We start from the raw sequence: 24839 nt of genomic DNA, 5'->3' as shown, positions 1-24839 counted from the left end.
TCAGAGGTCCAGCATGAGGTCAAGTAGTACAGCATAGTACAGCAATACACTAAGGTTTGTTATATGTGATGATGTGCTCCTCGATCTTCAGTATAACCAGTGGAGTAAGGCACAATTCAACCTTGCGCATACGGTGCTGGCGCTGTCAAAGTGGAACGGCTCGGATTTGGAGCCTCCTAACTTCGGAGCAGAATCAGGAATTCCCAAATTAGGACTTCCTCACGCTCCTTGAAAATGAAAAGTTTTTGAGGAAGCGCTCCTTAACGGAGAACCGTTGGGAATTCCTACTTCTGAGATACGCCTCGAGGAGCTGTTCCTAGGTTTTTGGCCGAGCATCCACTGGACACGTGAATCGGTGACTTCTCATCCTCGTCGGCCACACTGTTCACGCGTGTGGGATTAACGGGAGCCCCCCGTTGACTAACACTACTCGGGATGCCATTTGGACTCAAAAGGAGAGCTACTTGGTGTTGGGCACCTGCTTTGCCCAAAGCTTCAACATATGCCATGATGGCATCAGCGCGCGCCAGGGGTGGGGGCCCCTGAGAGAGCGCGCCCAAACCTTTCACGCAATCGCGCAGGTGCGACCTGCCTATTGAATAGGGCTGGAAATGAAAAAGCTAAATTTAAATGGCCCGTGGAAATCGGCTGATTATCCGTGTACACATAGATCTCTACGCTAATGGGTGTCCTCTCAAGTATGGTTGAAACTGAAATCCTGTGACCAGAGATTGGTCTTGAAATGTTCGAATCCACATGTTGATGCGTGCTTATGGCGCGCGCAAAAGTTTCGTCAGAGCAGTTTTACGGGAGATAGGAGATTGATTCGATGAATCGGGTTCTGAGATCTTCGCCTATTAGTGGTACAGTAATGCATGGGCATGACGTGTTCCATGGTATATGCGAACTCACGCTCTGGTGTAATGAATTTCATATTTTTGTATTCAACTGGTGTCTTTGGTTGCACATGCTCCATTTTCCTAGAGCATCTACAGTATCTCATGCTGGAGACTCCAACGCTCCAGCGCGGAATGTTGTGGATGGCCTGTGTTCGATACATGGCTCAAGTGTTATAACTCTATTGGTGTTGTTCAGTTCAAACTGATTGTGTTTGCAATGTGGAAAATGATGTATGGGGAGGTGGTAATATATGGGCAGTGATATACGGACGATAATATGCTACACAAACATACTTCATTGACATAGTGTGATACATCGTTACTGAATATTCTCGAGAACTTTGAGTTGTACAATTCTCGTAACGGATTCCACACTTGTGCGGTTAAATTGACCTCATATTGCGGTTTTCGTTCGAGCCAGATGGCTCGCGAAAACCGCCTCCTTTCCCTCTCACTAAAGTAACCTTTGGGGGTTAGATCCGGGATTCGCGGACCGCGAACATCCGTCATTGGAAATTTTTGTGCCACGGGCTGGCTAACGAGCTTCTCCAAAGAGGTTTAAAATAGTGTATCTGATGGGACATACCGTATGCGAATTGATCACTGATGAGCAACTGAAATTTCCCAACTGAGGCCGATTCCTTAATTTTTCTGGCAGCAGGTCTACTTGGTCTCATGATCTCTTGTATAAACTGAATCCTCATCCTAAGAACTTGGATCGTCGTAAAACGGGTCATCCGTCCATGGCGACTCGCCATTGGCGAGGTCGATCTGATGAGCGTGCGTACGCGTGCACAAGATCGCATGCGCAACGAAAGGGAGCCGCTATACAATGGAGCTGGCAAACATGGTATAGTCTGCTGTAATCGACCATCCTTTACTCGACATGCCCGCCGGATGGAATATTACAAGGACGAACGTTAGGATAGTGAGTTTCCTTAATCCGATGGGATGTGACCTCGTCCGGTGGAATCGAGGCATTAACTAATCTTGGAACAACCCCGCGTAAAATCTTATGCACGCGGTACACTTCAGGAGCGTACCTACCGCTGCGTCCCAATGTATTAGGGTTGAAAAGTACAACAGTTGAGCCGACTGGTGGCGGCCCCTTCCTGCCGAACTTCGGCAGCCGAAGGAATCTTGCGGAGCCCATGGGCATGATGCGAGCAGCCATCAAGCTACACTTGATTAACATTTACATTTAGCTACACTCAGTCTGTCGAGTAAGCTGTGAGGAACGGTAAAGACTCAAGGTTAACATCCACTTAGGACAAAGCCCGGTCGGAGTCGATTAGATTCACCCTAATACAGTAACAGGTCATTCCGAGTTTTTTGTCCGATCATTCCGACCCGATTTTCAAGTCGCGGCCTTCTCGAGTCGGGAAGACTCCCGTGAAAGTAAACACTTCGAAGTGTATCGTACATTTCTCACACACATCATGTAAGTGAATGTACGTACGAATATACATCAAACTCGGATTGTATAGACCTTGTGAAGAACTATAATTGCTCGAGCGATACGTACTGTACCTAAAGTATACAAATGCATACTGCGAATTATTTGCAGTATGCATTTGTATTCTATCATAGCGGATAATATCTATATATTTTATGACAACTATTATAGTTGTCATAGTCAACTGTAGTATTCTCTCGCAGCGGGAATGCCTCGGTTCTGATACTGCAGTTGAGTAACGAATAGCCATTAATCTTCAATTCAATTGTTCCTTCTCTCCAATGGTGATCAACGATCATTGTCAATCATAAACTGAAATCCATAACGAGCAATAGTGCGGGGCGAGATCGACATGAAGATTTCGTATCAAAAACCTATGCGTGCCCGATGTCCGAAATGGTCTCGGACTCCTGTCACACACAGGTATTCCTGTAAATGTCTCCACACACAAAGCTCAGTAGTGAACAACCTTCGCTGCAGTTCATCGGAACTCAGCAAAAACATTGCTATTGTGATCGGATAAACTATATATCATCTGTTCGATCGATCTGTAGACAGTACTAGCTATACCACTGTTGTACTGCTGCGATGAGGTGTACCAGTGTACCTTCTCTTTGTACCTGCGTAGCACTGTGTGTCTTAAAGACAGTCTTTGGGCTAGCATAAGTGGTGCAGCATTTGCCATGCGCATGCGTGCAGCCATCGATGAGTACAGTACGCGTCTAACGATACTCGTTAGACTCGCTACGTTTCTGATCGTGGAAAAAAAGGTGGATTGGCTCCTCTATCTACTTATAATAGCGTCATCAGTGATATTGATCATGATGATTTACCACGTATTGATGGGCGGGCGATAGAACTACGACTCCGATGGCACATTCGCCAAGATCCTACCGCTAAATCTAGATCCATCATCAGTGCATTCTGGAGAATCTGCATTCCCTTAATCCAACGATTGAATAGCAGAAAAGCAAAGTCAAACCGATTCAAGATGAATACACTGGACTCTAGAACATAACGATGTGCTTCCGCAAACCTTCATGCCGATCCAAAACATGTGATATACGAGACACGAGACCATGTCACCCACAGAATGGTATTCTCAGGATCCCACACGTCCATCCCAATGGTCAATGAAGCCCCTTGTTGAACCCTCCAGTGACACTTTCCCCTTTCCATTAAAAACTCATCGCTCAACAGCTAATATCAATACACACTAGCGCGAGCTCATCAATCGTAAGATTACAGGAACAGCATCATCACCGTTGATAATCAGCACGCATACACAAGATTCTCAACAGAGACGCTAGTGGTGCTGCTAAGGGTGATGAACTTGAGAGATACTCCTAGAACATCTTAAAGATCGGGATTCCTCCATGGTGAGCTCTCCGCAAACTCGAAATCAGTAACTTGGGTTAACTCGCCGTGCCTGAAATACACCGATTACCCCTTCTAATGGGTCCACTCCTTCCTAACTGCACTTCTACGTTTCTCGAGACCACTGAAACTCCATTTGAAAGTATCTCTGAGCTCTTGTGTAGAGTTCTCCACTACTATCATTATTCCGGGAACCGACGCATTCCACTTATCATTGAAATTCATCCACGGGATAATGACACTCTGAACATTCACTATTTAATTCTGATGCTTATTTCTACTGCATGGAAAAAAATATGATGTACGGAATAAACGAGAGTCCGCTGATTCGCCGCATATTACCTCCAGATCCCCGATAACACATGGCCGCTGTCGAACTGCAAGATACCCCTGAAAGATGCAAAATCTGCACCAGCCCGAGTCTGCGAAAGAGCTTCTATTACCTTCCCTCTCTCCGACCGAAGGCAAAGTCACCTTCGTAGCTACTACCGTCTTCAGCACAAGTGAACAGACCGCGACCTGAGACCGAAAACTCATTCTCCAACTGTGGACATCCTCACACAGTCATAAAGGCTGAGTAAATGAGAGATAGTAGAAAGCGCTTTGGATTCCCATTGCTCCTCAGTGTTGGTATCGATAGCGTTGAGTATTATGCAACATAGTGTTGTCATCAAAGAGCGAAGAGACGATATGAACGCTGTCACTCAGCAACAACCTCCGATCTACTATATAGTAGTTCCACGCAGGTGCCACTCAAAACCAATATCAAACTGAGCGTACAACTACCATGTCTCTTATCGTCCTGCCATTGCCCTTCGTATTTATTGCCATTGGCGTACACAAAAACTCCATAACCGCATGCTCGATCATCTACCCATTGGCCCTTGAACCTGAACCTTAGTCCCGACACAGCGTTGAATTTAGGCCTTACTTGTCGCCATTAGAGTATATGAGCTCGCCCTCGCCATGTTTCTTAGCATCCATCCACTCACCAACGTACTTGTCACCATAAGTGTACACTAGAGTGCCCTTGCCGTGCACCTGAGGGGAAAATACTGCGGTAACTGGTAAATGTATAAAGTACCTTATCCTGCTTCCACTGACCTTCGTACCGCTCCCCATTGGTGTAAGTGAGTACACCGTAACCCTCTTTGAGATCATCAACCCAATCACCTACACGAATCACGATACGACCTTTGTTGGTATTCCCGTCGGGGAGGGCAATAGTGGCCTCAAGATGCACAGTAGTGATCACATGAACTCAAACGGTCGAGTACGACAAGATTTCCACACAAGTGGAGTGAGTAAGCTCTTGCACAAATATCGCAGTATTACCTTCATAACGATTGCCGTTGGGGAAAGTGTACACACCCTTGCCACACATTTTACCATCCGCCCACTCCCCCTTGTAAATGCCGCCATCAGCATACTAAAATCGATCAAAAATTCCGAAGACTATGTGGTAGACTTCTATTACTTGGTAGGTGCCTTGACCATGCATTTTTCCATTTACCCAATCACCCTCGTACTTCTCGACAATCTGATGCGCCACATCTCCAGCAGACCTTGCATGTCACTTTCCTTACCTGTCCCTTAGCAGATACATACGTGACAGTGCCCCTGCCATGTCTCTTATCCTCTCGCCATTCACCATCATACCTACAGCGAAGGCTTCTGACTAGTAGTAAGCTTAGCCCAGTTGTATTACACATCTCCCTCGGCATAGCGATAGACGCCGTGACCGTGCATCTTGCCGTCCTAAAAACAGAATATCAACCATATGATAGGATCGAACCGGATACCAACCCAGCGAGAGGATGGCACGCAAACAGTTATACCACACTAGATGTTGAAGCTATTACATGCCATTCTCCTTCATACACATCGCCATTGTTGTATTTCAGTTTGCCAGTACCATTGATACGGCCATTCTCCCAGTTCCCTTCATAGGTATTCCCAGAGGCGAAATGGCTAACCTGAGGCCCCCAAAATGCCTTCCCTATCTGTTTCGTCACCTCCCCTTACCCCGTAACCCTGTATGTGGTCATCAACCCACTGGCCATCGTACACAGCACCATCACTGTACCTGACCTCAGTCCGGTATACGACGGTCTGCTCATAAAGTATTCCTACGTGAAACGTCCATGCCCTTCACGTTTGCCGTATACCCAATCACCCTCGTACTTCTCATTTCCCTGATATATTAGCGTGCCTACAGCGAAGCTAACATTGGGCGTTTTGAGACTATCGCAGTACCTTTGCCGTGGAAAAGGCCATCCTTTATCCCACCATTATACGCGTTACCACAATCCGCCATAAGCTGCTGCATTCGATGCTAACCCGGCAGATAACAATACCCTGCTTGATGAGACAACGATAGACTCGTGTGGAAACGCAACGTTGAGGAAATATAAGTGCGCAAGATGGCACCTAAGACGGCAGCACGTCGGTCGCTACCATCGTCTCTTGAGCAGCATCCCCATGCGTGGATTAGAGGACTACTCGACCTCATTCAAGCTGGGCATGGGCCTTTCCATCTTGGGCCTTGCTCTTCAATGGTCGGCAGCTATCTCTACACCGCAGCACATTTTCATGGCTATTGACGTTGTATTCATTGCCCTTGCTCTTGCTCTCATTATTGTGCAAGTTGAGGGTCGCCGAGACATTCCCAATAAGCTCGTCATCGCCATCTGCATTGCTATCGCTATCCCGGCCCTTCTCAACATCATCCAAGTGATTCGCCTTCATCTCAAGTACAGTCACACAGGCATACCCACGTGGACCCCCGTAGTGGGCCCGTCTGGTTCCGTTCTACTCGTAATCGGGTCCATCTTCCTCATAGTGGCACCAGAAGCCAAAGTATTCAACACCAAGACTGACCTAGACGGAGATGAAGTCAGGGTTGGGTTGACTGCTAATGATGTGTGACATCCTTGTTGCTATTCTTTGTTCACTGGCCTCCTGGCTCGTCTTGTTAAACGTATGTTCTTTGTGACCGCTATTATGTTGCGATGTCAATTCGGAGGTGTGATTAGCTCTACCCTTCTCATCTCCTTCATTCGGATCCATGAGTTTTGCTCAGCGAGATCGTAACTAATCGTATAACAAAAGTTCATGGCTTTCGTTTGCTCAGTTATCTTTCACCAGGCCTCTTCGACAAGCAATGAAGTCCTTGTCGAAATACTCCACACACTTCAAAGTCGGCGTAGCTGTTGGCGTCCTCGGCGAGGTCCTCTCCGGGGTTGCTAATGCCGCTTATCGGGTCCAGCTAGGCCTCGAGCTGGTCAAGCGATCCCAGCAGGATCTGCCAATAGACAACTTACAGTGCAATGCTGCCGGCTTTCAGAGCTTCATGAACGGCTTACAGCTCGTCATGATCATAGCCACTATTGCCCTTTTCATCGTACGCATTCAACGCAGAAGGGGCGTGTCTCGCATCTTCGTTGCCTTGTGCAGCGTCGGTATGATAGGCTTCGCTGTGGGTGGAATCCTGGGCATCGTCCTCATGCCCGGTGGATGCTTCATTAACGAAGTTATATGGGCGAAGATTTTGGGGTGTATAGGTCATGGCTTCGTCATCACCAGCGCTTTGCTGTTCGTGCTGGCGCCAGAGATGAGACAGTCATTGAAGGACATGGAGACGACTCAGTTAAATCCACAAGGCGTAGTCTACGCAAGCGCATAGACGCCAACGTATGAATGCAAGCATACTCATGTCATGGACGTGCTCTTTTGTTGTGATAGATTGTTGGAGTAGCGAATGGTTTGAGTTGAATAGCAGGGTGGCAGTGGCTACCATGTCTAGAGTTGTAGACGTGGATGATGACCAACGTATCATTTATCAGTGCGATAGTGTTCACGCCTTGTGCAGCAACAGCACAGAACAGGTCTACATCAATACTAGTGCTACTCTGTAACAGGCAGGGTTGGCTTCTCCCTTTGTGCCTATGTCTAGCACGACGCAGCCCCATTCGGCTCGTCTCCGGCTCGGCCTCTTCTACCTCTGTCTCGCCACCGCCCTTGCTATTACTGCTGCCCTATGCGACTTCACCCACGAGCATACGAATATCCTTTGTCCTAGTCTGTCAACATTCGACTGCAGATTCCGATATATTGTCACGGGCGTGATTGTTGCACAAATAATGTCCGTCTCTTGTCTGGTTCATTTTCTCTACGTTGACCAACCGTCCCTATTCCTCGTGATAGCTCTCTGTGTAATCGTACTACTTGAAGCCTTGGCGTCTGGCCCTCTTTTCATAGTTCACGCAGTAGTAGCGAAGACGCAGTACTATGCTCCCCCCATCTTGGCGTGTGGGGGAACTCTAGTTGCGGTTTTAGGAACGCTATTAGTCAGTCAGGCGGATGAGCTGAAGCCGAGGGGCTCGTTAAGCGACGCTGAAGTCGAGGGAATGGCAGAAAGTCGACCATTGAGTTACGGTTCCACTGTGAATTGAACCTGCATGTCCCGAACCCCAATTTTGATCGATGTCCTGTTTAACTATCTCGCATGGATGTTAACCGACCAGTTAAATTGTGTTAGTCGGTACTCGAGATTGGTGCTCACGCTTTCCTTTTCTCTAAACGAGGAAAAAAGCGTCCTGTTATTTGGGGAGTAACTCCTGCTAATACCGACTCAAAGGACGCAACTTTGGATTGTGTTGTCGCACAGGGAGCTGAGTACTTCCGACCGATATGTACTGGCTGCCAATACAAGTGAACATCACCCACTCATTGTTGAGTCAAGGCGATGATAGGGCTTCTGGTCACCGACCAGAAGCCTCGGGTCTCGGGGGAATCGGGTCTCAATAATGATCGTGGATTCATTAGTCGCTTACCAATGGTACGTTACCGTCACCGGGAGTAATCGAATTCAGTCACAAGTCTAGGATCGCCGACGTGGTCACGAACAAACTTGTGTCATCCGCCGCCGATGGTCGGCGGATAGAGTAGCTGCGTATCGGTAGCACCCTTACAATATCGCAGATTCTACAAGGCAGAATGTACGAATACCAGAAACTACTAAAACTTCTGGGCGTATCAATGATAACTGTTCGCTATGGCTGCTTCGCTAAGCTGGTGTCTGACCGATCTGTCGGTGCACCAAGTGAACTTCAATCTAGTTTCCAAGATTTCAGTTGAATTGAGAGTCTCCATCCTCTAGTAAACCACCATTGTCTCGCAATGCGGTGGGATGCAATTCATAGTAACGATTGGCAGAATGCCATTATACCAAATGGTTACTACCAATTGCATCCAATCGTTTACTTTGACAGCGTGCAATGAGAAGCTCTCACTAGTCGGCATTGACGATTCAACGATACCCGGGGGTTCGCTTTTGCACAAGTATCACTATGCAAAACCAAGGGTCTCGATCCAGGACACCCTTCACGTGAAATATCCACTTTTAGTTGAGGCAGTGCCTCTGAGGCACTTGCGTGCCATATTAGAGCTATTATTATCAACAATGCAGGGATGTTGATTCAACATTCGGGTGATTCAACTTCAACATTGTTGAAGTATTTAATTCTTCAACGGACGGATGTCGCAGGGGCTTGGCTGTTCATAACGGCTGAGAAGAAGCCACACGGTTAGCAACACACCGACCTCATTATGAGAGTACTGGCGTAGTTGCCCCGGTAATACGGAATTGAAGTCCCGAACAACGGAATCGGTTTTCCTAAAGGGACTAAATCGAAGGTCTCAAGGTTGACTCGACGAAATTGAATGTTCTATGACGAATTCGAGGGTTATAATTGCGAATATGATCTTCCCAATTCGGATTCGTACCTCCAACTTCGCGCGTCCCGACGAAATTGTGCGAGGTTGATAATGGTCGTAACACAGCCGAAGGTTGTATTAGGTCCTGACTGTCAGCCGGTCGGAATCCACCGAGATCCGGCTTGTCGGGGAACGACTCTTCCCCGATCCTTGTGGGACAATAATTGTGCCACACGTTGATATCCTTCGCACGATACGGTCGAGGTAATCGTAAACGTTGATGTCACCATTGTCCATCTTGACGTCAGAGAAGTATCTCATGACTTCCGCATGTGAATTTGACAGAGAGTACTTATGTTGAAGATAGCCAAGTGCTTGTGATAGTGTCAGAACATAGTCGTAAAAGTAGAGAGTGGGGTCCATAGTAGTTTCTAAGTGGATCTGTAGGTTACTCTTGACCGACTGGCTAAGACAGTTGGATAGATAGATATACGATAATCGAGGGCCCAGCGCTGTTTGCTTCGCTTCACAGCGGACAAGACTCAAGAAGTAGTTGATACCCTGTTATCAGAGTTCCCCTTGTATTGTTTGTTGTCGGGGCACTTGATATGGGAAACAGCATTGATGGCCTTTGTTGTATCAAGCGCCTTCTCCTTGTCATAGTTGTGGGATTGATCACACCAAGACGCCACGTTGGTAATGTCGTTGTTACAAGGGTGTTGTTGACCTTGCATGAGAGGGGCCTGGGGCACTCCTTGAGGGTAGACCTGCACAGTGGGAGCAGAAGATGTAACCTGCTGTGGATGTACTGTGTTTGCTGGCCTTCGAGAGAGGCTTGCAGCGTGAGAGTTAGGGCCTTCGGCGTCTATATAGATGAAGAAGGTACGTCGTAGATGGACCTTCTTACTAAGAGGTTGGCCTTCCATGGCAGTCTCTAACTCAGCGGCAGATAACCATAGTAGTAGTGAGGGTTCAGCAATACCGAGGACTTCAAGGAGCTCAGCCAGCGGGTTCTCCACCATGTTAGTAGTAACACCCGCACTGGTTGACTCAACAACACTTGGGATAGCCATAATAGGTAATAAGGCTTCTTATCTTAGCCATTTCAGCCTGAGGGCTGCGAGCCGTTTCAAGCAACGAATAATGGGCGAGCGAGATTCGTGCATACGCGCGCGAACACACGGCCGATGAAACGCTCGGCCTCAGTCATAACAACAAGTTCGAGACGCCATTTTGCTGGCTCGGCCTCTCGAGACTTTCTCCATCCCGAACCCGCCCGGGACATTTCTCTTCTCCTGCCCTATCTTTCACTTGACAATGCTCCGGCCAACCGTCAGCCAGCGATCATCAAGTGAGATATCCAAGTCCTGTCATTGTGCTCCCAGCCGCCATCACCATTGTGTGGAAGCTGTGGCCACCACGATCCACAGCCTACAAGGCTGCACCGGGCCAGCAGCCTCGGTTGCAAGCATGTAAGAAGCTCCGAATCGTCACTGATCCAGCCACGGGCCGTGGCCCACGGCTGAGACCCGTTCTTCGTGAGCGTCACGACCAGTGATGAAGCTGCTCATCGAGCCGGCCTCGATGATGCATCACCACCGGCCATATACTGACAGGATATGACTGGCTCCCACAGCTGTGCTCTGCCGAATGGAATGAAGACTCTCGCACAGAGTCTCTGTCATGCTCGCCGAGCGAAGCTGGCTAGCATCAAACCACAGCTCAGTGGGTTAACTCATCGAACAGACGATGTGCTCGAGTGGTAAAGGAGGTCAGCTCCAAACCCACTCAGCCACAGCTTTCGCGAGTTTGCAACTTCGTGCTGTCAGACAAGTCTTGGGCCGTCACTTTTAAGTCGGGTTTAAAAGGTGTAGTTCCAAAATAGACAAGCGCAAAAAGCAGGGCGAAACCGTAAGCGCTCTCTGTTGTCATGAAGCCGACAACGATACTGATGCTCACGTTCGTGAGACCCAGGAGTCGATTTAAGTGCCCTGATTTCCGAGTCCACGTTCTCGGAAAAGCGGCTTTTCCGAGCTCGGATAAAAACTACGAATTAAAGTGCGCTCGAAATTCCGTTTTTTCCCGAGCTCGGAATTCGTGTCACTCGGTTCCGAGGAAAGCGACTTTCCGATTTTCGATTAATGCCGGGGGGCCGATTTTAGACGTGCCTTGCTTTCCAATTTCCATGTTCGAAAAGTTTTCAGGGTCTTTGGATCCCCGGAAATCCGGACCCGAGCAAGGAAAAACTGTGCGCCAAGATAGCAGAAACTCAGCCATAAAACACTGTGTTTGAGCCTCAAACACATACGCTACGTGCAATAACTTATTGCAATATTGCCAATAAGCTATTCCCAATAATTTTATTGTCTCAGGCATGGCTATTGTCAGGATGGTTGAGAGCCAATTTCGGCGAAATCCTTCTGAAGGATTTCGCTGCCTGAATCAGGCAGCGAAATTATTTCGCTGCCTGAAGGATCTCCGCGTGAGACGGCGTAGACTCTAGGCCCTAGAGTCACTTCTGAGGAATGTATGCATCTGACAGCGAATGTTATTCGCGCATGCGCTGCCATCAGCAACTTCATCATCGAGCACAAGGCAGAGCAAGAAGAGGTGGTTGACTCGGATATTGAGTCTGCCACGAGCAGTGATTCAAGTGGAGCAGAGTAGAGGGTCTAAATTCGAAGGTTTCCGAGTTATGAGTTTTTACCGAGACCGAGCCCGTGTTGTCGTTGAGCACTTTAATTCGGGGAAAGTCACTCGGTCCGAGTTCTCGGAACAAGTCCTCGGAAAATCGAATTTTCCGAAGGAATGGAATTTCCGAGACTCGGAACTCGGTACATGAGTACTTGGACTCGGAACGCCTTACTAAGGCGTTCCGACGAGTACGGGGCTTGAAGCGTAACCGTAAAAGTAAACCGTAACGGCCCGTAACGTAATTCTGCCCATCTATAGCCTCTACATGTCAGCTCAAAACCACAAGATACCCAGCAAACACACCGATATACTTGCGGCGTGTTACATGCCGCTGCGGATTACCCAATGGATCCCCCAAACGCCAACTTTGTAGCCCAGGTTTGAACCACTCGACGGTCTAAATGGTGGCCACAGGAATCCGGATGGCAGGCTTAACCTTGAATATTAGGTATCAATATCTCTGCGAAAGATGTGGACGTGGTGCCCAAGAAGCAATTGAAAAGTACTTCTGTGCAGTCCCCGCACAGTGAAGTGTTTCGCATGTACAGTAGGCGTAGTACACCTGGTGTATCTCACGTCGCGAGGCTCACGAGAAAGGCCAGCAGACCTGCTTCACTTCGCATGAATGCAACCTCATTACATTCTATAACACTAGTGAGAAACACGAGTCAATGAGAATGAAGCAAGTGATAGTCTGGAACAGCACTGAAGTGTTCGACCTAGGGAATCTATAGTTCTCTCTGGATAGGATGAGCTTCGTCATGGGCGATCCTGTTAAAGATCTGCTCGAGCGTCGTCTGGGAGAGCTGGAAATCATGCATTTCTAGCTCTGCCTGGACGTGTGCAGGCGAAAGCTTCGAAAAGATGAATCCCAAGTCGAGATCGCGCGGAAGCGCAAATTCGCCAACTTCCTCCAAGGTTTGACACTCGGAGGAGACATTGATCATGAGCCACCTTAGAGCCTTCATATGCTGAAGAGCTCGGACGACGGCAGATGCCAGAGCACCCCGATTGAAGGTACGGTTGAGTGTTCCGTCCAGAGTTCCAGCAGTGAGCACGCTATCGACTAAACGACAGCCCTCGATGCCTAAAACAAGTGGACATCACTGATCAGATCAGTCTGATCTACTCTAAGCTATAACTCACCCAACTTCGAGAGTCGAGATTCTAAGTCAGTGTCCGAAAGAATAACATAGCCATCACGAATAGTAGCCATTGTGATGTCGTCATATGCTAGAAGTTGCTGCAAATTCTGCTCCTTCTCATCGTCAGAGGCTTCACGAAAGTGTATCCATAGCCTGTAGTTACGGCCGTAGTCTGACTTGATCTGCTGGGATGTTCCTAGACAGCGGAATTGTCCATTCGCCTGAAGGAAATAATATCATCCCACAACGACGTGAAGAGGCTCGTAATCAGATTCATCGGAGTGATACCTGGATGACCATGGTCTCGCATAGAGCATCTGCCTCTTCCATACTGTGAGTTGTGAGTATGACTGCAGACGTCTTATGGCGATCATGTGCTATCTTGTGGATCATATCCCAGATACGCCTGAGACGGAGCGATACAGCATTTTTGAACAACTGCTGGCGCTACCTCCGAGCTTCGGGATCGACCCCAGTCGTGGGCTCGTCCAAGAATACAATAGATGGATGGCCCACGAGCGCTATACCAGCGCACAGCTTCCTCTGATTGCCTCCGGAGAGTTTCACTGCCTCCTTGTCGATGTAGTGCCTGAAGACTCCTAGCATGAAATACATCCAGGACAACTCACTCAAGCCTCAATATCTTCACGAGGTCTTCGACGTGGTGTGGAATCTTATCAGATGGTACCCCACGTATACGAGCATACCTACAAATCACTGAGTGTTTCCCGATTAAGACCCGACCAGGCAAGCTACATATAAAGATGATCTCTTGCAGTAAGGCCTTGCAACAAGGGGTTCTCTTGCGGGCAATATCCTATGGACTTGCGGATCTGACGCCAAAATAAGCCGAAAGCGAAGCTCTCTACTCTGCACGTCACCTCGTGCACATTGCCTCGGAGGGGCTGACCAATGAGACTGATATGACCAGAACTTGGTCTTATCAAACCGCAAAGCATTCTGAAGGTAGTGGTCTTGCCGGCACCATTAACTCCGAGTAGGCCGAACACTCCGCCGTCAGCTAAAGCGTAATTGATACCCCTCACTGCCCATACCTGACACATTCTCATAATACTCTCATACATCTCTTATCAGTGGACTTGCCTCATTTTTCTTTCCCGGATAGAAGACTTTCTTGAGATCCTTGAAGTAGATCATTTGAGTCGTAGGATCGAGCTTCGATACTCTGTCCTTCTCCGCTATCACTCTCTCATCCTCTACACCAAGCTTCTCCGAGGGTACAGACAGATCACGGTCAGGATTCCACTTATCGTCGCTTTTCATATAGTCGATTAGCAGCAGAAGGCCGAAATATACCGCTCCATAGACGAATAACATTATAACATCATCGCCAGCAACGAACATGCAGACTTCGAAGGGCGAGCCGTTGATGTCGAATATAGTTACATCATGGCAGGTCCTCAAGATCTGCGAGTCGAACGGCTTCAGATCGGATCCGTAGACATTAGATCCAAGAATACCAGTAAAGAAAATACTGATGAGACCTTGAGCCACTGAATAGGTTGGGAATATCCTCAAAATCCACATTATGATCAGGCCAGCCAATGGAGAAACAGCCGCAAAGAAGAGAACTGATACCGCGAATGAGCCAACCAAACCACCGAGTATTGATGCGGCCACCCTCATATATGTGGCGATGGTGCTTGTGCGTGCAAAAACACTGATGAGGTAATTGAATGGCGGTGTAGCGAAGCAGAAGCCAACCAACAAGGCCCATACTGCAGCCTGGTTATCCGCTTCAAGATAAGTCTCGATTTTGTAGACCTGTAACGGGATGAAGGTGAGACAGACGGAGAAGAAAGTGAAGATGAAGTCGAAAACCCAGCTTGCTGTCCAATACGGCAGCACTCCGCAACCACTAACATACAACTGCTCCTTAATTTTGAGCGTTTTCTCCATCATCATGTAGGACAGGAGGGAAGCGGCCACAACCGTGAGGGCAATGGCGTAGAAGCCGCCCACCGAGAAGGAGATTGCGAAGTTCTGGTTCGACCCGGAAGACTCCCCGATAGTATGCGGGAAGGGGTGGTTGACGACCGTAAGGGATTCATTGCCAGCTAAGGAGAGTGGTGTCATATGAAGAGCAGTCATGTCAGCGAAAACGAACCGCGAGGTAACGCCCACGGTAGTGGCTTCGAACCATGCAGTATCCTTGTCGAGTAGAGAGGCCGAGAACCTCAGAATACCCGCGCACAGAGTATTGTTGAGTGTCGAGTTGAGCAATGCGTTCGGGTCATAAGATATGGCCCTATAAGGCTTCAGGAGAGAACAAGCACTCGATTCGGCATCGGTGAGGGGAAGAGAGGCGTCAATGCTCGGTAGTGGCTGACCGTTTGTGACAACATCAACCTTGAAAGGATCCGACGTGTTCCACGTTGCCACTATGTGGCCACTCGGTCCCGCACCATAAGGGTTGGACGCGGCAGCCAACGTCAGGGGGGCGGCATCCCCAATTGTCGATGCCGCCCTCTGGAAGCCCAACAGAACCAAGAGAATCACCATTGGTATGAGTAAGGCAGCGAGGGAGCCTACCCAATTCCGATAAGCATATACGATCCTTCTTGTCAGCAAACCACGGACCTGCTGGTGGAAGCTCGGTTTCAGCTTGATGTCATAGTCGGTCTTGTCGGGGAACTTGGTCGCAGACTCGGATCGAGAGGGAGACCGCCGAGCAACCTGAATGCAACACTTTATACCAATGAATACACCTTCAAACATATAGCTCATTCCTGGAACCATCAATTTTGTCGAGACGATCAACCCCCAACAGTAATATAGAGCTTGTGAGCTCCCTTGAGACCTGTACGATATCACGACTGCCGATCCCATCCCGGACTGACGTTGAGGAAGACGTCTTCCATGCTTGATATGGATATACCGTAGGAGGTGATCTGATTGGTGGACTTGCAATTATCGAGAGCTTCGAAAATCTTGGGGAAGCTCGAAGCACAGCTATAAGGGACCTGACAGACGTGACGGTGCTTTTCCTCTTCGACCGCTACACCAACCTGCAGGGCGAGTTCCTGACCAGCACTTGACCGTACACGCACGGAGGACGGGTCGTCGGTATTCTCCCGGACAGCATCGATAAGAGGATCATCAGGTGTAGTGGAGTCCTTCTTGGCGATGCTGAGTGTATAGCCGGCACCTAGATATCGCAATGAAGGCAGTAAGGGGGTGATCGCCAAATTGACCCACCAAATTGCTGCTTGAGGAAGCTGGTGGTGCCATAGGCCGTCAGTTTACCATTCTCCATTATACCAACTCGATCTGCTAACACATCCGCCTCGTCCATGTAGTGCGTAGTGATGCAGAGGATTCTTCCTTCACGTTTTGATCTCAGGAAATCCCACATTCTACGCCGGGCACTCGGGTCCATACCGCTGCTCGGCTCATCCAATATGACCAACTTCGAGTCGCCAACGAAGGCCAACCCAACCGATAGTTTCCTCTTCATGCCGCCTAACGGAACGACTAGACAGAAACGCGATAAGAGTTACGGGGCCTACCTGACAATGTCTTTACTCGTGCTCCGAACTTATGACCGAGTTCCATCTCAGTCGCGAATTTCAAGGCTTTCTCATCACGGCTCAAACCACGAAGATTGGCGAAGAGATTGAAGTGTTCCTCGACGGTGAGGTCATCCCACAGGACATCATGTTGGGGGCAGACGCCCATACTACGCCGAATCAGCGGCATCTCTATTGGAACTTTATGACCATAGATGCTCACGTCCTGAAATGGGGACACCGCCATGCTCAGTTGGAATGAGCAACATCGGTCAGAGAGAACAACGGGATACACTCACCCCACTGCTCGGAACTATCATTCCGCTGAGGGCATTGATGGTCGTAGACTTGCCAGCACCGTTGTGACCAAGGAGGACGAATAGCTCATCTCGATACATAGTGAGATCTAGACCGTCCACTGCATGTACGGATTTGAACCATACCTGAAGTGGAGCTCGCGAAGATGAACAGAGTGATGAGCACATTGCAGGCACCTTGAGGTCGTTTATCTCTACAGTCGCTTGTTCCTTCTTAAGCTCCTTCTGGTACGCTCCAGATACTCTCTCGATCGCTTCATTGACGTTACTCAGTTCCGAAGAAACGCTATTCGCACCTTCCGATGCCTTCTCGTGAGTATCCGAGATATTCTGCCCCCGCATCTCTCTCCAGAAGGAGCGGGTGAACAAGAAATGAACACTCCTGGTCGAGCGGTATTCATGAGGAACGACTTGATCTAGGTAGAGGTAGACGAGAGTATACAGTACACTATCGACCAGAAGCATTATAAGGCCTTGTATGAGGTTGAACTCTTCGAACTTCAAAGTGGGTGAGGTATTGGGCAGACCAAGGAAAACCTGCTGACCTAGGTTGCGCATGACGAGTATGTAGGCACATTGCGGCAGTAGCGAGACGGCCCATTTACTTGTCTCTCTGTGGACCGCAATGAGGGCATATGATAGTATGTAGTATATGACGGCACTAAGAGTCGCACCCGAGTTGGGATACTCAAATAACGTCGAGAGAGCAAAAACGAAGGCCATCGAGGCGAAGAAATAGAGAAATGTTAAAAGGAACAACCATAAAGCTCCAAAAGGTGAGAGTATCGCCAAAGACAAGAGGGCTACTATGATAGCGATGACTAAGTAGAATACAAAATACCAAACATACCAAGAAAAGTTGTAAGGGAAGTCATAGAGACCCATGATACGCATACCTGAAAATAAAGATAACTCAGCCAAAGAAGGAACAATAGACTGACCTTCGCGTAAGCGGCCACGTCTCTCCGAAATGAGCTTCCGTGTAACCGAGAAGGCCGAGAAAGTGAACAAAAGAGCTCCTACAAACCCAGCCAGAAGCTTCATAGTGCTACCAGAAGCTCTTTCGTTGTAAGTTGGATAAGGCATAGGATAGAGTGCAGAGACAGGCACGTCTGATCCTCTACGATAGTCCATCCAAGTGCCCATGAGGGGAGGGAACTGAAGACTATTGTAGTACTCTAAGCCATTGGTTACAGGGTCACCGTGCTGATAGTCGCCATTCTCAGCATACCAATAGCTCGTATAATCAGCGAGGTCTCCATGGGCCAGGCTAGACGCATTGCTCATAATAGTAACCTCATTCTCTCGTCCGACATTCATGTAATAGCATATCTCCGGATGTGAATCCAAACCGTAGGATGGAGACTTGACGTAGGCTGATGGATCAGAAATGGCCGTAGTGATGGTCAGCAGCGGCGCACCGTCACATATCCGAGGGTTGTCTACAGCTCTGATGCGGTCCCGCAGATAGCCGGCAAAGTCTGACGCTTGCTTGGTCCCCGCGGGACCGATCGCCATAGTGCCACAGAGACAACTGCCAACCACAGCCGCCAAGTTAGACTGGCGGTAGAAGTCACTGTAGGGGATCGAGGTTGATGCATTAAGTTTGGAATAGAGCATTTCCACCGATTCCGCATAGGAAAAAGTACCGACTCTCAAACGGCCTCCCGAGATGGAAGGGTAATCCGCAGCGGGCTGAACAGAGAAGCGAAGATGTACGACCAGGAGGCAGGATTAAGATCGAAGAGACCAAACTGAGTTTGGCAAACTCACGGTTGTTTCCAATACGTTCCCTTTGGAGTTGCCATAAGGTGGTATGAACAAGGCAGCTATAGCCACCACTATAGGCAGGAAAATTTCACAGCAGATGGTTAGCTTGGACCGGCGAGATAAAATGAAGTTCTTCTTGCACAGAGCTACAACCTGAAAGGCATTGTCATTCCACGGGCAATGTTGAATAAGCCGCTCCCTCACCTGAGCACGAAATAGATTTTGATTATGAGGTTTCCCGTTAGTCGACACAGCGACTTCAGTCATAGGATGAAAAAGGTATAACTTAGTCCTTAAACCGAACCAATGAGTCTCATCTATCTCCAAGTACGGAATAACGCCAGAGTCTCAACGATGGTGGCTAGGTTGTGGCTAGGTATAAGAGAGACGAACTCAGCCCACGGATACAGAAGCCGCCACAATCAAGCAACACTTCATTTGCACAGAGCACTCCTGGTCAAGTACTATAACAATGCCGCGTCCCAAGCACACTCGAGCAAGCGTGAGAGTAGATTCGCTGTTCGGCACGCATGCTAGCGTGACGCGGGCTCCACTTCTCCGTTGTCTACACTCCCCCATAGAGAAAAGATCGATTTTGCCCCTTCCAACTTTGACGCAGAATCTTCGAGATGAAACCAAGGTACCATCGTCGATAGTGTAGACTTTGCCACTCACGTTACTACGGTCAGACGACACAAACTCCAGACAGAATGTCCTTCATCAGACGCAGACTTCATCTGCATCTCTTTTGACGGCGTCTCTAAGGAACCTGTCTCGAGCATTGGTGGCGACCTGATCTCCTAAGAGTTCAATGAAAGCCCCCCGAATCGTCGAGGTCAACTCGTTGGGTCAGTTTACTCGGCGACGGTCTCCGGCGTGTGTGAAGGGACAGTCACGTTGTGTCGACGCAACACCTAGCGCTATTTAGCAGGATGTTGGGTTACATCCCACCTTCGCCTCAGTTATTTGTCGTCCATTTTTTACCAACCTCCCCACATTGGCCGAGGATCACACGTGTTTAGTGTCATCCTCCGGCCCACGACCCAACGCCGGGGAGGAAGGGAACCGGGTAAAGGGGTTGGGTTGGTTGGGTTGGTGAACCGAGATGTCAATGATGCCGCGCCATACCAAATTGGTATTTTCATGCACACCTAGCATTCTAGCCTAGCATTGGTATCACCAATCACTCAGAGTTGCCATTAGTCTCATACTACATTATTTCCCGGTCAGATGAGAAACTTATTCGATCATTTTCAGAGGGCATGGATGATCCAGTGGGAAATGGTGTAGTAGCCTCATCATTCCAACACATGGAATCCATGTGCAGAATAACAACAAGGGGTTCCATGGCCTGCGAATGCGCCAAAGGCCCTATGTGGCAGGGAACGCATGGTATGAACTGGCTTTCACTTATTGCACACCGATGCGGTTGCGGCGCACCTTGCCCGGGTCCGGAGGGTGTCGCTAAAGCACACCAGTGGTGCATTGATGGAACCAAGAGATTGTTAGCCCAAGTTTCATGGGACGGTCGCCACGTATGTATGTGTACGTATGCACGTGCAGATTATGTACTCTGCGCGGTGCGTTCCGGTCCCGCAGACTCCCTTGTCACAGAGATAGTTGTAGTGGCGCCCTAGGTCCGCATTGACATTGTCAATGCAAATCTTGTGTCAATTTGACAACATGATCTTCATGTTGCCATCCTCCTCACCTCCCTAGTCCCGAGCGCACTCCTCCTTCTGATCTATCATCAGCTTAATCCTGGCAGAATCATCCTACATATACGATACAAACGGCATGGTACAGAAGCCAACCGATACCTCTTAGACGTGTCTACGTCAGAGAGTTTCTCAGGAGTCGTGTTGTAGTTGATATATCAGAAATGTATCAAAGATATCCTTCCCGGTGACATCACCTGAAGCAACGAGCGTACATCAAATACGACGCATTTTGTTGGGCTCGATGGACCTCGGACTTTGGGGCGAGAAAATGAACGCCCCCGCTCAACCAATAGACCGTTCTGATTCATAACTGAATCAACCTGCCTCAATCCTGAAAGCTTGTACTCGCTGCAGACGACAGTTATGAACTCTCAATCAGTGTGAGAGGAACCTTCGATGGTTTCGTTCTTTGCCAAAAGGAATAATGCCATGACAAGGACAACGAGCCAGGGAAGACCCCGTTCTCGGATACAATATAGCCCGCGCTCAGAGCGCGGCTCTCCACTGACGTAACTCACCAGGGCGAGCATATCCTATCACTGCAAAGTATAAAAACCCACTCGTAAACTAGTACTAAATAGTTCTCCCATTGAGTCCGCATTCAACACTGCGTGCCTTCTGCTCGGAAGCAAGTGACCGGCCGACGCGTGCACCCAGCTCAACTAGGATGCTTGAAAGTGCTTGTGCGAGCGCCAGGGTGACCCGGGTTGCGTGTGCGACGCAGACTGTGCGAATCAGCCGCCGGCTGACAGCCGTTCAGCATTCTTGACCAAAGCTTTTGACGGTTAGACTGTCTGACTCAGACACTACACCCTTGCAATTCCTTGGTGAATGATGCTTGCTACACGTTGTTTTGGCAGCTGGTCACTTGAAGCGGTATAGGTCCGTGTCGGAAACTGGTGAGTTGACTCGACTCACCGGTTTCCGATACGGTCGACTCAGTCAAACAGAATTCAACTTAGAAGGAAAATATTGGCCTATCAGATATGCCACCTGATCCTACCTGTCTTCAACTCAAATGTCGTATATGAAATGAAGTATATATTTGAAATATGTGCTTCGTTAGTATCGGATGAAGCTTCGGATGGCCCGGAAACCTCAAATACTGGCGGTGAGGTGTGCTAGTCTGTTATGTCTTTGGGGCCAAGTCTGCCGACAACAGTGCTCCAGTCACTGGAGTCCAGTGGCTAGTTCCACACAAACGAGAAACCTCCCTAAACGGCCTGATAACGGACGAGAATCCCTGGTGAAAGGACCTTTCTGATTCAGGAATCCTGAAGGGCCAACGAGGTGTGTATCTCTGAAACCTACCCAAAGACCATGGTCAGTACTATCCGATAGATGGGCAGCGTAACGTTTTTTTACGGTTCACGTTACGACGTGCGTAACGTAAGCAGTTTACGGTTACGGAAAGGCCTTACGACTTTACGGTTGGTGCTGAACTGCTTTTTCAGAATTGTGGCAAAGAGATTCACTGTAATGCACTCTACGATAGCTCAAATAGTTGTTAAACTCGTTCTTTGAGGCTCGGATCCAACCGAACCGATGAGAGAGTAGCATTTGGTTTCGCATTTACCACTCGTCTCCTTTGCAAATTCCGTCCGTCTTACTCCCAGGCTGGCCCGGAACTGCCAAGCCGGCCTCCATGGATTCGCATTCACATGAAGTAGATTTAGGCGACATGAATGATCAATCCTCGTTTTGTCCTCTGTATCTCCGTAAGGCCCGTTACGGCGCCGTAATTTTACGGTACGGGGCTTGAAGCGTAACCGTAAAAGTAAACCGTAACGGCCCGTAACGTAATTCTGCCCATCTATATACTATCGGACCGGTCCGACTGGCTGGGTTTAGTTAGTGAGCGGAGATAGGCGGATAATATGAACAGTAGAATACGCGTACTCCTTCCTGTCACTGGCAGACTACCAGGGAGGATTAATCTAAATCAGCAGGAAGCTCCTGGTGATCCACAGGCTATCGCCAAATTGGCCATTATTATCAAGACAACAGGGACTCCCACTCTTGGGTTCGTTATGCTACGTATTTCTTTTCTCGGCATTCTCACACATCAAAGTTTGAGCCGACTTGATCATTTAGGAGATTCTCACCACTCAAATCCTTGGAAGCGAGGGGATTGGTTAGAGTATCTCTGACTATGTGGAGCTCTAATGAAGCCGGTCTATCTCCGCCGTTCATCAGCGATGACGGTCCCAACTTCGTATCCACGTAACCGGGACCCGGTTGACTAATCAATGCTTTGTCCGACAACACATTGACGACAGACTCTGCCGTAGAGGAGTACTAGGGTGTCGGAAAAGAGGTTCCAAAACGGCGAAAAGTTTCGGAGGAAACTTTCCGGGGATTTTTCCGAAAGTTTCGTAAAGTTTCACAATTGGCGGGGAAGGGATATTCGCGTAATTAAGAGCAAATGCGTTGACACACAATTCATTCTTGCAAGCCTCCGTGGGGATCATATTGCATTTAAGACCTTCCTGTTTGCTAAATCAACTACTACAACCTTTGCCGCGGATCGTGTTGGTCATATATGCGAGTGAATTCATATACCGGCGACTGTCAACAGTAACTCGTTTGATTACTCCTCTACGCTGCATCATGACGCCAGTGGCGCCGCGCTGCACATGACGGGACTGTACATCTTCTCAATCTCAAATTCAACAATCGAAAGAACAAATTAGATGAATGAAATCCGATTTTGGACAAGTGAAAGGAGTTTTCCACGAAATGAAAGTTCAAGTTCGAAATGAAAGTTCGATTTTCGTGGACCGGTTGAAAATGAAAGCTCAAATTCGTAAATGAAATTTATGAATTCGAAAACGCAAGTTCAAATTCGTCGAGCACAATGAAAGCTCACTTTCATTCGATGGAAGGAAGTTCTCGTCAGCATCGTGCCACGGATTGTGACTTGCGACTAGCAAATTTCGAGTGCTGATGGTGATCTACGGACTTCACTGTTATGCTGAACAGTACAGTGCAATTCACAAAATTGCAATGAAGGACTTTCAGAGATTCAAACCGGGACATCGTTCGGGTTTGATTCTCCAATGGAGAATCTCCATTTCCCTTCCGATGACATCGGAAGGATAATGGGGTCGGCACATGTTCGGTTGGGTTTCCGAACCGCCAGTCCACCGGACTGAGTCCGGTTGGGCGGTTCGTGAGTCCGGTTACCGGACTATCAGAACCGAACTTTGATCGACCGAATACCGAACCGGACCAAACCTCTACGAAAAGTTCGGGTTTCGACGGGTTACATCGGTCCCGGACCGACGGTCCGGCGAACCGATGTGACCCAACTGTTGGGTCCCAACATTGAACGTTCCAGAGAACGTTACTCGTGAATCTCACTCTGTGCAATAACTGTTCGCATTTGAGAAGTACCTCGAGCAGTCCTCGCACATTGTGCGAGTTTTCAACTCGTGGAGTGTGAATAGCGCATATCGAGATGTGTTGAAAGTGAGCTTTCATTGGTCGAAATTGGTCTTGTGTTCGACGAATTTGAACTTTCATTTTCAACCGGTCTACGAAAATCGAACTTTCATTTCGAATTTGAATTTTCATTTCGCGAAAAACACCTTTCACTTGTCGAAAACCAAATTTCATTCACCTAATTTGTTCTTTCAATTGTTGAATTCGAGATTGAAAATGTGTAGATCATCATATTCCATCCCTAGCTTAGATTTGGAGGACTACTCCATTTGAAATCAGTAGACTTCCTCTGGAAAGGCCTTGAAGTGGGAGCTCTCATTCAAAATTTTATTAGGAAAATTCTATATTGTAGACGTTGGGATGGCTCAGTGTAGATTCTACTGTAGAATATACATTCAGCGGCAGCCGCTCAATGTTGAGTCAACAGAGGAACAACGGTGCCGAGCTAGAAGCCCTGCCACCTGGTGAAGACCGGCGTGCGTCTCGCAGGCTTGCTGGCCAACTGTCGCTTCCGCCACCCTCGAGGCTTCCACGAGAACTCAGATCATACGGACATCGCTCTCCTCGACGAGAACAGTCTACACCTTCACACAATGTACAGCTACATTCGCAACATGAAAGGCCTATACATTCCTGCGAAGGTCATCTACCTCCCCACGAAGAGAGTTCTACATTCTCACGTACTGGTCATCTAGAGCCTCAAGAAGAAGGTTCTACATTCTCACATACTGAACATCTACCCCTTCAACAAGAACGCTCTATCTTCTC

General features: G+C 48.5%; 6 protein-coding genes across 6 annotated transcripts; 3 read left to right on the top strand and 3 right to left on the bottom strand.

Moving 5' to 3' along the window:
• Positions 1-3711: 3711 nt before the first annotated feature.
• On the bottom strand, positions 3712-6061 carry Pmar_PMAR000095 (nexus protein 1, putative; the record flags this gene model as incomplete). Its single annotated transcript, XM_002781667.1, has 14 exons — positions 3712-3784; positions 4075-4122; positions 4176-4251; positions 4519-4622; positions 4664-4773; positions 4817-4905; positions 5068-5161; positions 5210-5272; positions 5319-5391; positions 5441-5490; positions 5595-5708; positions 5758-5818; positions 5866-5944; positions 5989-6061. The coding sequence occupies 14 exons, from the start codon at positions 6059-6061 to the stop codon at positions 3712-3714; spliced, it is 1107 nt and encodes a 368-aa protein (XP_002781713.1).
• A 152-nt stretch (positions 6062-6213) lies between these two features.
• Pmar_PMAR000094 (hypothetical protein) lies at positions 6214-6660 on the top strand (the record flags this gene model as incomplete). Its single annotated transcript, XM_002781666.1, has 1 exon — positions 6214-6660. The coding sequence occupies one exon, from the start codon at positions 6214-6216 to the stop codon at positions 6658-6660; it is 447 nt and encodes a 148-aa protein (XP_002781712.1).
• Positions 6661-6895: 235 nt separating this feature from the next.
• On the top strand, positions 6896-7417 carry Pmar_PMAR000093 (hypothetical protein; the record flags this gene model as incomplete). The annotated part of the gene is made up of 1 exon (XM_002781665.1): positions 6896-7417. The coding sequence occupies one exon, from the start codon at positions 6896-6898 to the stop codon at positions 7415-7417; it is 522 nt and encodes a 173-aa protein (XP_002781711.1).
• A 2575-nt stretch (positions 7418-9992) lies between these two features.
• Positions 9993-10523, bottom strand: Pmar_PMAR000092 (hypothetical protein; the record flags this gene model as incomplete). Its single annotated transcript, XM_002781664.1, has 1 exon — positions 9993-10523. The coding sequence occupies one exon, from the start codon at positions 10521-10523 to the stop codon at positions 9993-9995; it is 531 nt and encodes a 176-aa protein (XP_002781710.1).
• A 2349-nt stretch (positions 10524-12872) lies between these two features.
• Positions 12873-18654, bottom strand: Pmar_PMAR000091 (conserved hypothetical protein; the record flags this gene model as incomplete). Its single annotated transcript, XM_002781663.1, has 15 exons — positions 12873-13231; positions 13291-13510; positions 13578-13695; positions 13741-13878; positions 13919-13996; positions 14046-14122; positions 14171-14344; positions 14394-15986; positions 16151-16273; positions 16319-16458; positions 16509-16772; positions 16820-17045; positions 17119-17378; positions 17433-18032; positions 18078-18654. The coding sequence occupies 15 exons, from the start codon at positions 18652-18654 to the stop codon at positions 12873-12875; spliced, it is 4947 nt and encodes a 1648-aa protein (XP_002781709.1).
• A 5829-nt stretch (positions 18655-24483) lies between these two features.
• Pmar_PMAR000090 (hypothetical protein) lies at positions 24484-24766 on the top strand (the record flags this gene model as incomplete). Its single annotated transcript, XM_002781662.1, has 2 exons — positions 24484-24535; positions 24561-24766. The coding sequence occupies 2 exons, from the start codon at positions 24484-24486 to the stop codon at positions 24764-24766; spliced, it is 258 nt and encodes an 85-aa protein (XP_002781708.1).
• Between the last annotated feature and the right edge of the window lie 73 nt (positions 24767-24839).

This window comes from Perkinsus marinus (genome assembly GCF_000006405.1).
Source record: "Perkinsus marinus ATCC 50983 genomic scaffold scf_1104296941728, whole genome shotgun sequence".
Classification (NCBI taxonomy): Eukaryota; Perkinsozoa; order Perkinsida; family Perkinsidae; genus Perkinsus; species Perkinsus marinus.
Note: the sequence above shows the minus strand (reverse complement) of the source record. Positions and strands in the feature narration are given on the sequence as shown.